General features: G+C 39.6%; 1 protein-coding gene and 1 pseudogene across 2 annotated transcripts in view; one reads left to right on the top strand and one right to left on the bottom strand.

Moving 5' to 3' along the window:
- Positions 1–329: 329 nt before the first annotated feature.
- Positions 330–15,739, bottom strand: part of LOC309659723 (vomeronasal type-2 receptor 1-like) — a 38,912-nt gene continuing 23,502 nt past the window's right edge. Inside the window, 3 exon segments of the mRNA XM_082459713.1 lie at positions 330–3,413; positions 5,544–5,667; positions 12,853–13,080. Coding sequence (XP_082315839.1) covers positions 2,332–3,413; positions 5,544–5,667; positions 12,853–13,080 — 1,434 coding nt within the window. The 3' untranslated portion in view covers positions 330–2,331.
- Positions 13,074–15,471, top strand: LOC309659694 (RNA-binding protein with serine-rich domain 1 pseudogene; annotated as a pseudogene). Its single transcript has one exon. The product of its transcript is annotated as an RNA-binding protein with serine-rich domain 1 pseudogene (transcript).

Genomic DNA, 15,739 nt, shown 5'->3' with positions numbered 1-15,739 from the left:
AAATTTTTAAAATTACCTTTCTCTTAAAAAAAAAAACAAGCATTAGAGGAAAAGGGGGATTGTGTGAGCAACATGATAACAGGAAAATAGAAGATAGGTTCTAGGAATTGCAGGAGTCCAGTTGGATTGTGTTATAAGAATGTGGGCAGGAAGGTGGCAGGTGACAAATGTTGAAATAGAAGATGGAAAACAGTTTGTAGTGTCTTGAACGCCAAGCTAAGGCAGCTGGATTCATGCAGTAGAGAGTGGAGAGCCACTGGGAGTTGACAGGCCGGGAAGTAATAAGATCAGAGCCGTGTTTTAAGGCAATTAATCTGGCAGTTGGAATATTTTTCCTTTTTCAATAATACGTTCACTTTTCATCAAGAATTTTCTTTGCTTAACCCAAAGGAATTAATATTATACTGTGGACTTGAGCAGCCCTGATAAACATTTCTTTTTTCAAAAGAGCTCAGACCCGCATGTGTCTAGGTCAGCCTTGAGTAAAGCGTTGTTTTGCAATTTTTTTCTTTCAAGCAATTAGTCTTTATGTTACTCCCTAAGCCGACAACCACATTATTTTGATGCAACACTCTGAAATTAATTTTGAGCTGCTCCCCAAGGCCCAGCATGTGGTTACCAGCAAATGCTCACCCACAGCAGGGAGCAGCACTAGTGACTTCTATATGAGATTCTCTTCTGAGGCAACGTGTGCTATTAGAGAACACAGTCATTGTTTTCACAAGAAATAATTTTTAAATGACACATTCATCCAAAGAGATATTATCTTGGAATGTTATGAGAAACATAGGTATTGATAGGTAACTAATTACAAAGAATAAATCAATACTAAAAATTAGACCATCATCCTTTGACAATCACATATTATTCAATTTATCTGCCATAAGCCAGTTTCTATAACAATGCATGTGTACCAAATCATCAAGTAATAACTTTGGACCACTTTGGATAAAATTTGCATCTTAAAATTGTAAGCTTATACCAGTAAACATTAAACAGGCAAGTTCAGTTGATATTTTGCTTTTAATAACATTTATTTTCTCTAGTTTCCCAAACCCATTGCTGATCAGTATTTCTACAAGTTCTGTTTTTCTACATACTTAATTCATATGCACATAAATATATATAGGTCATTTTAAAACTTTCATATCTGGAAGAAGATTGAAAACATTTTTATAACAGTCTAGTTAACTCTGGATAATCAGAGGGCAAATATTTATCACTTCATTTATCTTAAAAAATCTTTCATTCTAATACCTGCTCTAGGTAAACATTTGCTTTTTTTTTGCCAGCTGGATATTCACTATATAATCAACTTAATAATTGCTTTGCTGACACTTAATTCCCTTCATTTTTATTTTTTAAGAAGACCGTTTTGAAACTCAAATACTTTACTACTTATTCTCCAGGAAAATCTGGAGCAGGTAGGCCTTGCCTTCCCTCTGGGAGAAACTTGTCGATTTCCATTATGAATTCAAGAAAGAACTGAGTTTTGTTCACATCTCAATTCCTTCAATATTCTCTGTATGATGCACAGTCCTTTGAAACAAAAATTCTCTTACCAAATGCTCTGCTCCAAGGGAAAGTTTATGAGCTGTATGTAATTCTTACCTCAGTCAGTGCAAAGCTGTCTATTCCGTAGAGGCATTAACAGGATGTAGAACAAGATGTCTGTTTCGGTCCCCACAAGGTGACTTTGTCTAATGTAAATGTCTAGATCAGACACCCATGATATAGGGGGAAAAAACATATTCAAGACCCAAATATTTGTATCCACCATGTTAGGTTACTTGTGCCTATTAAATTCCCTGCCATGCACTCCTTCTACCAAAGTATTATGAAAGGTTTTAATGAAGTAGTTTACCATTTCAATACTAAAGACAAAGACGTAGAGAATGGACTTGAGGACGTGGGAAGGGGGAAGTGTAAGCTGGGACGAAGTGAGAGAATGGCATGGACATATATACACTACCAAATGTAAAGTAGATAGCTAGTGGGAAGCAGCCGCATAGCACAGGGAAATCAGCTCGGTACTTTGTGACCACCTAGAGGGTTGGGATAGGGAGGGGGGAGGGAGACGCAAGAGGGAGGAGATATGAGGATATATATATATATATATATATATATATATATATATATATATATATATATATATATGTATAGCTGATTCACTTTGTTATACAGCAGAAACTAGCACACCATTGTAAAGCAATTATACTCCAATAAAGATGTTAAAAAAAAAAAAGTAACAGTTACTCGAATTCTTGCTAAATGGTATGAGATTTCATATGCCATGCTTTGACTACACTACCAGAACCCAAGTCCTCAGAATTACTCCAGAACATCAGGCAGCTGCTGTGGGAACCACCTGAAAGGGGATGTTGAACCATACCGCCATTGCAGCTCTGAGGGACACATGCAACCCATGACTCTACTCATACGAACAGTTGACACCATGGTATTGTTGAGCTCACTGCTCACAGAGGCTGAAGTCAGTTGGATGTTCTTATCTACAGTGGGAACTCTTCCACCAACAATTTCATCCGTGTTCCTCTTTGGCCTCAGCAAAATAATGAAGCACTTGGCAGCAAATATACAACCCAATAAACCATAGCTGGATGCCAAGATTGCAAATATTTCCACGGCCACTTTAAACTTGCCTTTGGTGCTCAAGTAAGCAGGGACAAAAGAGATCCAGACAATAAAAAAGACCAGCATCCCAAAGGTGATGCATTTTCCTTCATAGTAATTATCCGGCAACTGGCAAGCCACAAGGGTTGTAAGAAAGCACAGCAAGGCCAAGAAGACATCCATCCCAAATACAGAGCACAAAAATTCTATAGAACCTTCATAACATTCCAGAATAATCTTTATATTTTGAGATTCCATGTTCTTGTACACCCTTGGGGGTTCTAATACTAAGTAGGCTGTACATATGCCAATTTCGACTACAACAGAGATTAGCACAATGATTTTCCAATAAAGAGGGTGGATGGATATAAGTCGGGTTTTGGATTTGGAAATTCTGTAGGCTAAAAACAGTGAAATAGTCTTTCCAAGAATGCAAGACAGGCAAAGTGAAAAGCCCAGTGCCAAAGTGACCTGACGGGCCATGCAGGACCAGTTGTATGGCTTGCCAATGAAGAACATGGAAGACGGCAACGTGATGACAAGAGAAACCTGAACGAGAAAGCTCAGCTCCCGGTCATTGGCAGTCACGAGCGGAGTGTGTCTGTATATCACATACACAACTGTGACTGCCGAAACCACAAGCGACCCAAAGATGGAGAGAATGACAAGCGTGAATCCCAGGACCTCATCATAAGTAAGGAACTCCACCTCTTTCAGCACACACTCGCTCTTTTGTGCATTGGACCAATAGTCTTCACCACATTGTTCACACTCCCTTTGACCTAATGAACAAAGAACAGAGGACTGACTGCAAAGAAATCCACATGTCCCCTTCAGCTGAGAATAGCCCAGAGGAGACAAAGGCCTAATGCAAGACTCACTGAAATTTTCTATAGAGAATATATAATATCTCAAAAAAAAAGCAGTGATAAAATGGTCTTAGAGGGCTTCCCTGGTGGCGCAGTGGTTAAGAATCCGCCTGCCAATGCAGAGGACACGGGTTTGAGCCCTGGTCTGGGAAGATCCCACATGCCGCGGAGCAACTGGGCCCGTGAGCCACAACTACTGAGCCTGCGCATCTGGAGCCTGTGCTCTGCAACAAGAGAGGCCGTGATAGTGAGAGGCCTGCGCACCACGATGAAGAGTGGCCCCTGCTCGCCGCAACAGGAGAAAGCCTTCGCACAGAAACGAAGACCCAACACAGCCATAAATAAATAAATAAATAAATTTATTAAAAAAAAAAAAATGGTCTTAGAGTGTGCAGCTAATATTACAGATTGAGAATTGATTTCAATTTTGGAAATTCAGTCTCCCGTCTTGGTTTCAGCTCTTCCTGCATGGGCCTTTTTCAGTAAGACGCCTCTTTCTTTTTCTTCCAATTATCTAATTGAGAAGGGAGGTGTGTACCCTCATAAGCCCGAGAACAATCCACAAATATCTGAGAACATTAAAACTACTAAGGTGAAACAATTAAGAGTGGTGTGACAGGGCTAAGGTTGATTAAAATACCAGGGTTTTCAATCTTACATTCAGCTTCTCCTCCACCTACTGAAGAGAATTTTGTCTTTGCCCACTCAGCTTTCCTCTCCTCACCCTCCAGATGCAGATTTGAGAGAAGAGGTAAAGAAAGGTTGAGAATTAGAAGAAAGGAAACAAAAACAACAACCACGTTGACTAAGGTTGAAAAAACTTTTGGGGCATTTAGCTGGGCAGAGGCTCTAAAAGAGAATATTGCAACATAAGAAAAAATCTGAGATGAATTTGTGGTAGATTATGAAATGGATCTCTTCACTGTTCTATGAGAGATGCAGGTAAAGACTGGAATTCTCTTTCAATCACTTCCGACTGCTGGATTGGACATCTCTTGTTTCTGTGCAGAGAGTGGGCCACATGGGGTCCAAGGAGTTGTTCAGATTACCTTGTGCTTGTTTTCCATTTGTGGAAAATTTTACATTTTTAAAATCCTTTTTTAACTAAATTGCTATAGAGGGCCTTTTGGCAAGAGACATACAATTTGTTATCTTTAACAGAAGGTAGAGATAAAAATAAACCTGCTGCAACATGCTCCATAGGGCTAAGCATACCAAGCCCAACTAAAATTCTGGTCAAGAACAGCAATTCAACAGGTTGTAGTGAAAAATTCATAGAGCAGTAGATATAGAATTCACTTGTCCTACAGACTTTGAGTAATTATGGTCTTTGCCTTTAAGGATGTACTTCTAAATCTTATATTTCTAAATGAGAGATAATTCTGTAAAACATAGAACTGTAATTCACTTATTTACTACTCATTCACATTTTTCCATAACTAATATTTAATCTATTTCAGAAATTGAAATAATTTTAAATACTTTTTTTTTTGTGAACCCACGTATTCATATTTCACATTTCATTTAAAAAAATTTTTCCTCTCTTAAATTCATGGATGTTGGTCTTTTTCCCAAATGTAGCAGCTTTGGAACTAAAACTGCCCTGGTCCAGGAAGATCCCACATGCTGCAGAGCAACTAAGCCTGTGCACCACAACTACTGAGCCTGCGCTCTAGAGCCTGCGAGCCACAACTACTGAAGCCCGCACACCTAGAGCCCGTGTTCTGCAACAAGAGAAGCCACCGCAATGAGAAGCCTGCGCACCACAATGAAGAGTAGCCCCTGCTCGCCGCAACCAGAGAAAGACCACGCGTAGCAACGAAGACCCAAAAATAAATAAATAAAAACAAATAAATTTATATTTAAAAAACGCAATGTTATAATTTTTTGCACTGCACAGAACATCCAATAGTTTGATGGATTATAATTTTTGTCATAAGTTGTTCACATCTATTTATAAAGAAGGCTCCCAAGGCCCTCTTTACCCAAACATGTTTAATCTCCTTCCATTTTAATATCAGTGAAAAAAATGACCATCTCTACCTGGTTCCCGTGACACATGCCCATCAGCACACAGGATGCAGTCAAAGCAACATATTGGTTCCCCATGACGAATTCCCTTCCGGGTCCCAGGCTGACACAGGTCAGTACACACTGAATGGGGAAGCTAGCAAAGACAAATACAATGCATGTAACAAAGCCCTTTGTCTCTACCTTGCCAGGCTAAGAAAGTTTCCACCTGGATTTCTGTGGAAGTTTTGCAATATCTTGGGAAACCCAGGATAGCTGGGCAAGAATAACAGACAAAGAGAATAATAACATGGAAAGCCTAAAGGAATTTTGCTGAAAGTCCTGTAGTTGATTCTAGAAAAGGGATTCTAGAAAAGTCCTGTGGTTGAGTCTAGAAATTATCAAAGCTAATCCCAAACCTAACTCTTTCTAACCTTGAAGACTCAGACCAGGCTCCATGTTCATGGGGCTCTGAGGAGAGGATAATTTGTCAAGTCTGTTTCTGCTTGAGGGGGGACCCCAAGAATCATCTTGAGTGCCTGAGAAAGACTTCTTCTCAGCAAGGTCATCCCAACACAGTCTGAAGATGTGTCATACAGAATCAGTACAAAATAACAATGAAAGGTCCATTCCATGTGGAAAGTTGTATGGCAAAAAGGAAAAGTGGACAAGGCACAGCACTGGAGTATTTTCTCACAAAAAGAGCTTAGAAAACTCAGTGGTAAGCATAGGGTCTCCCTTTACATTCTACATGGTTGTGCACATTGAAACCCACTATAAATGCAATGTTTGTAAATCGGTTTATATCTAAATATAAACGAGGAGCTTCCTATTTAAAAAGGAGAGAAGCTGTATTTCTCCATTAAGCAAAGATTCATTTTGGAAAGTGAAAAGATTCATTTTGGAAATCAGAATTTTCCTATGTTGAGTTTCCCAAGATAAATATGAATTAGATAACAATGGAAAATATCAGAAATCTATGAGCTCAGTTATGGTATGTAAGATTACTTAAGTATGTATTGCTAAACACAGTAGATAGGCTTCTTATAAGGGGTTGTGTGTGCACGCACGTGCATGTGTGCGTGCGTGTGTGTATCACCACAGAATGACTATATTTCCTCTCTCCTGACCCAGTGTTCTGAAAAGGGTTCTCCATATACCTTTCTTTGAAAATCATCACAGTAAGCTGATGCCTTTTTGTTCTGTTTCTCAGTATCCCTTCCCTTCTCAACCCTCATGATCTAGCTTCCAGCCCACTCACCTCACTAAAATGTTTCTTGCCAAGTCTGACAGCTCTTCCTCTAGTACCATTCTCCTTTCTCTCTCTTGGATATCTGGCACTCTTGATCAACTCCTCCTTGAGATGCAGGCTCCATTGGCTTCCACTGGGTCCTTTTATTTCTTTTGTTGGTTCTACTTCCTCTACCTACCTCATCACTGTGGGCGTTTTTTGTTTGTTTGTTTGTTTGTTGTTTTTTTGGCTCTGGTCCTTGATCCTCTGCTTTTATCTCTCAATATAAAGCAGCTCATTCATTCTCTTGTCTTCAACCAGCACCTCTACCTAAGAACATCCAAAACTTGACTGTAGCACCAACTTTTCCCACCTGACCTCTAATTCCATATCCTAAACTCCCAACATGTCCCTACTCTGAGATTCCACCATCACCTCAAATCAACATGTCCAAAACTACCCCCATTTACCCTATTCCTCCTCCTGAATTCCCTATTTCTGTCACTGACACCACCAGTCTCACCCATCACCTCCAACCATATCTTCTATTACTTGCCTACACATACCTTCACTCAGGCCCATCTGCTTACCAACCTCAAGATTCAGTTTATTATCGTGAGTTAAATCATGCCTTATACCATCTACTAATTGTTGATGCAGGACACTTCCAAGGCCAGTCCATCAGCAAATCCAGTGGATTTTACTCTTGTCCCCTTCAGTCTATTTGCAACATGGCAGATAGAATAATTCTTTAAACTCTAAGTTGGATCATGACTCTCCTCTGTCAGAACTCTTCCATGGCTCCCCATTTCACTCAGAGTAAAAGCCAAAGTCCTTCAACAGCCCACAAGGCTCTATGTGATCTGACCCTCTCTCACCCCTCTTACCTCCTCTCCCACTACTCTCTCGCTCTCACTCTTTCCAGCCACACTGAACTCTTTCCTGTTCTTCTAAAATGCCAAAAACACCCCTACCTCAGGGTTTAAAAGTTGCTGTTTCCTCTGCTTGGAATGCTTTCCCCCTAGATAATGCATGGATTCACTTTCTTTTCAGTTTTCGTTCAAATGTCACCCCAGTGAGGCCTTCCCTGACCACACTATGTGAGATTACACCACTCCCGCCAGCACCCTCTATCTCAATCCCTGCTATTTTTCTCTCCCTAACATTATCATCCATTAAAATACTATATCACTTATTTATTTATCTTGTATATTGCCTGTCTCTTCCCACTGAAATGTTAGTCCCATTAGGCAGGGATTTGTTCTGTTTTGTACATTAACACATCCCCAGTTCCTAGAACAGTGTCTAGCACATATAATATTGTGTTCAATAAATATCTGTTCAATTAATTAATGATTAGATTTTAAGTGCTGCGAGGGCAGTGGTCTTTTTGCAGTGCTTAACACAGAGGTAGACTCATAGTACATGCTTAGTGAATTTGTATTGAATTACATTTGAACCAATTTCATTATACAAATATAATCTTGGGAATTCCCTGGAGGTCCAGTGGTTAGGACTCCGAACGTTCACTGATGATGGCACGGGTTCAATCCCTGGTCAGGGAACTAAAATCCCACAAGCCGCACAGCATGGCCGGGGGGAAAAAATAAAATAAAATTTATTAAAAAAAACAAAAATAACCCTAATTTTAATAAAGATGAGAAAAATAAAATTACTATGCTCTAATGAAACATTATTAAAATAGAAATCTACTAGTACATTTTACTACTTTTCCATCAATTTTTAGTAGAATGAGCATTCTATGAACTTTGCTTATACAAGCAATAGCATCTTCTCTTGTTTTATGCAAAACATTATACTAAGCACCTGCTCTATGGCTAGCACCAGGAATACAAAAGGCAAGAGTCTCAGCCCCCATTCAGGGAGAGTGCTCTGGGCCACAGAAGGTGGTTTATACGCTAGGCCTAGGGCAGCTCTGTCTTTCTGCAATGATGGAAGTCTTATATATCTGTATTGTCCAATATGGTAGCCCCTAGCCACATGCGGCGGCTGAGTACTTGGAATGTAGCTAATGTGACTAAGGAAGCAAATTTTTAATTTTAGTTAATTTTAGTTAATTTTAATTTTAAAAGCTACGTATGGCTAGGGACAACTGTATTGGACAGAGCAGCTCTAAGTCAAAGAAATAAAATGCAGAAGAACTATGGCCCCTACAGTGGCAAACACTAAGTTTTTATTTTTATCCTGCCAAAATGTATTCAAGAGCTGCTTAAGGCCAGGTTAAGAAAGGGAGGAACTAGCGTGTATGCATGTATGTATGTGTGTATGTATCTGTGAGTATACATGAGTCTGTATATGTTTATTGATACCCATGGAAAACCAAGGACCAAAAAAAGAGATAAAAAGATCCCCTTGGTATCTGGCACAGCACAGGAGCTTGGAAATCTTAATTTTCTTGTATTCTTATGTCCTTTCCCAGTATGATTCAGAAGACTATTTGGGGATCTCAGATCCCAGGTCAAAAGGGCCATACAAGAAGAGGGAAGATACATGAATAAGAAACAAGATGAAGAAAGACATCCTCCCCCAAAAAAAGTCTTGCAGCTGCAAAGAAAAACTGCTGGCTGTCCTGACACCCATTTGTAGCTCTCTCTCACTCTTGCTGCTTCCTCCAGAAGATTCACAGGGAAGATTAAATTGCCAATGCTCTTCTACCACCCTATTGGTTTACTGTGACACTACAGATAAACACTAAACTAGAATATCAAAAGCCCTACAGTTCTTCTCTCCTAGAACTAATATTTCATTAAGGGTAAAAAGTTCAGCGGTCTGGTAAGCGATGAGGTTTCCCCAGTGCTTCTCTAGGTGTTATCTTTCTTTACATTGTGTAACCAGGGCACCCTGTCTCTAGCTTCTCTTCTAGAATGTTCAGAGCTGCAGTTCTGCAGAGCAAAGCCCGCCTGTTGCTATAGGAAATGGAGGAACTAAAATTGTAATAATAATGAATAATGAATAATAATTCATTATTAATAAGTAAAAATTAATAACAATAATAATGAAAATAACAGTTTTTTATCTGGAGTAAGTACTTTACAACCAAATCTTCAAACCTCATATCCACTGCTTTCCAGAACGATTTTGAAAACAATTTTTTTAAAGAATTTTGAAATTTATGAAACTCACCCTTTTCTCCTACAATTTCTCAATAAAGGATTTTTTGAATGATATATTAAAGCTTATTGACATGTCTGTGCACCCATGTGTGTGTGTATATATATATATATATATATATATATACTATACTGGAAGCTAATGTTCCCTACATCAAATTATATTATGAACTTGTAAATCCTACTTTGCATTCTTTGACCCTGGGAATAAATAAGAAAAAAAAAAAAGGAAGAAGAAATAAAGTTCCTCCAGAACTATGGTCAGAGAGGGAAGGGAAGGACTTCTGGGTTGTCCCAGGGTAATGGTAACTACTAAACTGTGAATCTCTCCACACAGTCTCTGAAAAACACCATACAGATTTAAAAGAAAAAAAAGAGTAAATAAAACCACACATGACCCACAACTTCAGCATCATAAACAGCCTGAAAATATTATGAATTTCAAAGTACTTATAACTAGAGAAATAGCCATTAAATTCCAGCACGGCCACCTCTAGAGCTCCCTCCTCATCCCTAGGTGTATGGGAAATGATGGAACTCTGGGGAAACTGTGCAGAAAAGAGTAAGGGGGAGAAGACAATCTAAGGTTATTGGAGAGTAGACAAAATCATTCCTAGAAAGAAAATGTCAGGCTATAGAGCAAGGTCTTGAAGGTGGGACTCAAAGCGATGGTTTCACCCCTGCAGTGAGACCAGAAAGTATACAGAGGGAGAAGTGATAGAAAGGGTAAAAAGTAAGAAAGGAAAATTAAGAACTCCGTAGAAACAAGAGTGAACCATAAAATCAAAAGACACGTTAAGCCTTCACTTTCCACACAAAAGTTATCTCTTAAATAAATTGCTCTGCACTCTACTAACAGAAGAAGGCAGTCTTGAAATAGAGACTTGTGATCCACCCAAAACCTACATCCTTGTCCATAAAAACAACCAAAGATAGAATTGTGCCTCCATATAAGTTTACTATAGGAAGAAAACAAAAAATGAAAATCGAAACATTCCATCAGAAGAGGATGTGGAGAAAAGGGAACCCTCCTACACTGTTGGTGGGAATATAAATTGATACAGCCACTATGGAGAACAGTATGGAGGTTCCTTAAAACACTAAAAATAGAACTACCATATGACCCAGCAATCCCACTCCTGGGCATATTCCCAGAGGAAACCATAATTCAAAAAGACACATGCACCCTAATGTTCACTGCAGCTCTATTTACAATAGCCAGGACATGGAAGCAACCTAAAAGTCCATTGACAGATGAATGGATAAAGAAGATGTGGTACATATATACAATGGAATACTACTCAGCCATAAAAAAAATAATAATAATGCATTTGTAGCAACATGGATGGACCTAGAGATTGTCATACTGAGCAAAATAAGTCAAACAGAGAAAGGCAAATATCATATGATATCGCTTATATGGGGAATCTAAAAAAGGCTACAAATTAACTTATCTACAAAACAGAAATAGAGTTACAGATGTAGAAAACAAACTTATGGTTACCAGGGGGTAATGGCGGGGGGAGGGATAAATTGGGAGGTTGGGATTGACATATACACACTACTATATATAAAATAGATAACTAATAAGGATCTACTGTATAGCACAGGTTAACTCTACTCAATACTCTGTAATGGCCTATATGGGAAAGGAATCTAAAAAAAAGAGTGGATACATGTATATGTATAACTGATTTACTTTGCTGTAAACCTGAAACTAACACAACATTGTAAAGCAACTATACTCCAGTAAAAAATTTTTCTAAAAAGCTAAAAATCGAGCTACCACATGATCCTGCAATCCCACTCCTGGGCATATATCCAGAGAAAACCATAATTCAAAAAGATACATTCACCCCAATGTTCACTGCAGAAAGAGAAAGACAAATACCATATGATATCACTTATATGTGGAATCTGAAATACGATACAAATGAACATATCTATGAAACAGAAACAGACTCACAGATACAGAGTACAGACTTGTGGTTGCCAAGAGGGAGGGGGGTGGGGGAGGGATGGATTGGGAGTTTGGGATTAGCAGATGCAAACTATTATATATAGGATGGATAAACAACAAGGTCCTACTGTGTAGCACACGGAGCTATATTCAATATCCTGTGATAAATCATAATGGAAAAGAAAAGTATATATATATATATATATATATATATATATATATATAACTGAATCACTTTGCTGTACAGCAGAAATTAACACAACATTGTAAATCAACAATACTTCAATAAAATTTTTAAAAAACTATTCCAGTAAATTAAAATTCTCCTCTAAAACATACACACACAACCATTAAGCAGAAGAATACCGTAACACTTTAAATAGACATCATAGCACTTCAATTAAGTATTCTCAGAAAAGCACTTGCAGATGTCAAAAATATCTCGAATCAGGTATTTTAAAATTTAAAACATCAATGGATATAAGACTGGAAGAAATGAAAAAAGTTCATTTACCTCAGGAAAGAAACTATTTCAGAAATTAAGATAAAAGTCACAAGGTGTTCAAAATATATATACTTGAATGAAGAGTTAATAAGGGACATTGAATAAAGGCAGGAAAACAATAAAGAGAATAAGGATGAGATAAAGAATAAAGCAAAAACTATCAGAGAGAAAGTGAATAAAAGGAAGAGACAAAGGAAGTCAAACACTTTGGAGTACTTGAATAAAGCAAAAACTATCAGAGAGAAAGTGAATAAAAGGAAGAGACAAAGGAAGTCAAACACTTTGGAGTACTTGAAGAAGGAAAACAAAATCATAGAACTAATATTTAAAACTATAATCAAAAAGAAGTTCCAAAAACAAAAGATCTGAATCTATATATCGAAAAGATATGTATTTTATTTAGGAAAATTAACTTGGAATAGCCAACTCTAGGTTTCTGATATTCCATAGCACCTAAAAGAGTATAGAAATGCAATTCTCTCTATATATAAACAAAATAAGATAGAGTAACTAACCTCTGATGATTCAGTGTTCCAAAATATTGTCGCATTCTTAATCATCACGAGTTCAAATTTAGAGTTTGTGAATATATATTCTCCAACCTTCACAAAGGCTATCTCTCCATTATAATCTAATTGCCAATTTAGGATATCATAGTTTCCAGTCACAGCTCCATTATCATCAATTTCTATTCTCATTCCATCATGGGTTGTAAACTTAAGTGTCTTCAAATAATACATTAACTAGAAAAAAAGGCGGAAAAACAACAGGGAAAAAAACAATTTGTAAAAATTTGATTGCCTAGAAAACAGGGTTTATAAAGAAAATAATCTCAAAACTCATATCTAATTGATGGGACTGAATTTTTTCCTATTCCTCTATACCTTTGCTGTCTAATACAACAGCTCCTAGCCACATATGACAATTGAAATTTGAAAAGTGGCTGGCCAAATTGCGGTGGGCTGTAAGGGTAAAATACACACTGGGTTGCAAAAGTTAGTTCAAAAAAATGTAAACTCTCTCCTTAATAATTTCATGTAATTATTTTTATATTAAGTTATCATGATTATGACCAATTGTTAAAATATTATTTGGGGTTAAATAAAATACATTAAATTTAATTTCATCTGTTCCTTTTAATTTTTTAATTTGGTTACTATAAAAATTTTAATTACCTGTGTGGCTTTTAAATTTCTATTGGACAGTACTGATCTATACCAAGGTAAAGTGATGCCTAATATTTCCTAATACCTACAAACCTAGGGAAGAGAGGATATTCCCTCTTAGATTTCTTCACTAATAGGTATCAGTCTACCCTACTACCATCATTCCCTTCCCTGCATGTCAGGGGCTAGAGACGGGAAGATCAAGACCCATTCCCCACCCTCGCAAAGCTCACAGTCCAGTAGAAGGGCTTAGACAAATAAACAGGTACTAACAGTAAATTCAATGTACTCTGTGTTGTTGTACGGCCTCAGAGGCTGAGGAGAGGGGTAACGGGGCGCGGCAGCTGGAAGATGCTGCTCTTTGGCGTAAATTGCAATCAATTAAGGATCGTTTCTCAGACTCAAGTTAGAAGTGAGAGTTCAGATAAGTGAGGCCGCCATTGTTGCTTTGAACACCTCAGAAGGGGAGAATGGATTTATCAGGAGTGAAAAAGAAGAGCTTGCTAGCAGTCAAAGAAAATAATACAAAGCCCAGCACTAGGGCTCCTTCTCCTACCAAACGCAAAGACCGCTCTGATGAGAAGTCCACGGACCGCTCTAAAGATAAGGGGGCCACCAAGGAGTCAAGCGAGAAGGATCGTGGCAGGGATAAAACTCGAAAGAGGCGCAGCGCTTCCAGTGGTAGCAGCAGCACCAGGTCTTGGTCCAGCTCGACCTCCAGCTCGGGCTCCAGCACCAGCACGGGTTCCAGCAGCGGCTCCAGCTCATCTTCAGCATCGAGCCGCTCAGGAAGTTCCAGCACATCCCGCAGCTCCAGCTCCGGCAGCTCGCCTGGCTCTCCGAGTCCTTCTTGGCGCAGGCAGGACAACAGGCGGCATTTATGCTCCAAATCCAAACCACCCAAAAGAGATGAAAAGTAAAGGAAAAGGCGGAGCGCTTCCCCTAAACCCACCAAAGTGCACATTGGAAGGCTCACCAGGAATGTGACCAAGGATCATATCGTGGAGATATTCTCCACCTATGGGAAAATTAAAATGATTGACGTGCCTGTAGAAAGGATGCACCCGCCTCTGTCTAAAGGCTACGCATATGTGGAGTTCGAGAATCCAGATGAGGCCGAGAAGGCGCTGAAGCACATGGACGGAGGACACATCGATGGCCAGGAGATCACTGCCACCTCTGTGCTGGCCCCCTGGCCTCGGCCACCCCACCCCCACCCGGCGATTCAGCCCTCCCAGGAGAGTGCTGCCACCGCCTCCCCTGTGGCGCAGGTCTCCTCCACGGATGAGAAGGTCGCGTTCTCCTTGGCGCAGGTCCCCCGTACGCCGGCGCCACAGGAGCCGCTCCAGCTCCAACTCCTCCCGATACGCAGGGCCACCGAAGCTCTGCCCTGTGACTTGTATCCCATCCAACTCACTTTTGTCACTTTTCTAGCCAAAGGAGGATCGGTAGGAAAGAAATCCCTCACTCAGAGGCAGGCTTCGAAGGTGAAGGCAGTAATTGCTACATTTTCCCTCGCGGCAGAGTTCAGGCTGCAGGGGTGTTGTTGGTTTGCGGTCGTGCTTATAAAGATGCCCTCCAGTTTTCTGGCTAGAAAGCCTCCACATTTCTAGTTCCTGAGAGTCAGTTTAGTGGCAAAGCCAGCAGGGGGCTCCAGGAGGTGGTACAGCTCCAGCCTGGGAGCATGTTTTCCCGTTCCACAGATGACCTGGGGCTGATCTGGTGGCCTGCTCGTGCCCTAACCTGTTGGCCTGCAGGGTCCCACAGGACAGGGTGTGATTTTACGCAACTGCCGTTCCTGTTAGCCTGGCCCTGCCCCTCTGCTTGAGTCCTCTTCTGACCTCTAGGGCGTAATACCCAAAATGGTTCTTTTCACATGTACTCATGTGCATGCACACACACGGCTCCCTTTCTCTCTGAAACACGTAAGTTGAGAGCCAGCTCTGTCGGGTCATCACAGAACATCCCCCCCCGCCCCCGTTGTGTTGGTATTCATGGTGGTCGTGCAGGTTACCTTGGCAACGTGTACATTGCTTTTTTGGCTTTTATTGTACAGTCAGTACTACACATTTCTGTTTTGAGTTTTGTAACTTTGTGGCATTTTAGATAATATTGTGTTTGTACTTTGTTGTGTAGAGAAAAGAATTGTGTTGAATAAACCTAGGATTAGAGTGCAGCTCAGAAAAAGAAAAAAAAAATAGTAGCAATTTGCCTGACAAATACTGGAATCAAAGAG

The sequence above is a fragment of the Balaenoptera physalus genome (genome assembly GCF_965194825.1).
Source record: "Balaenoptera physalus genome assembly, chromosome: 4".
Taxonomy (NCBI): domain Eukaryota; kingdom Metazoa; phylum Chordata; class Mammalia; order Artiodactyla; family Balaenopteridae; genus Balaenoptera; species Balaenoptera physalus.
This window is presented reverse-complemented; position numbering and strand designations above follow the sequence as displayed.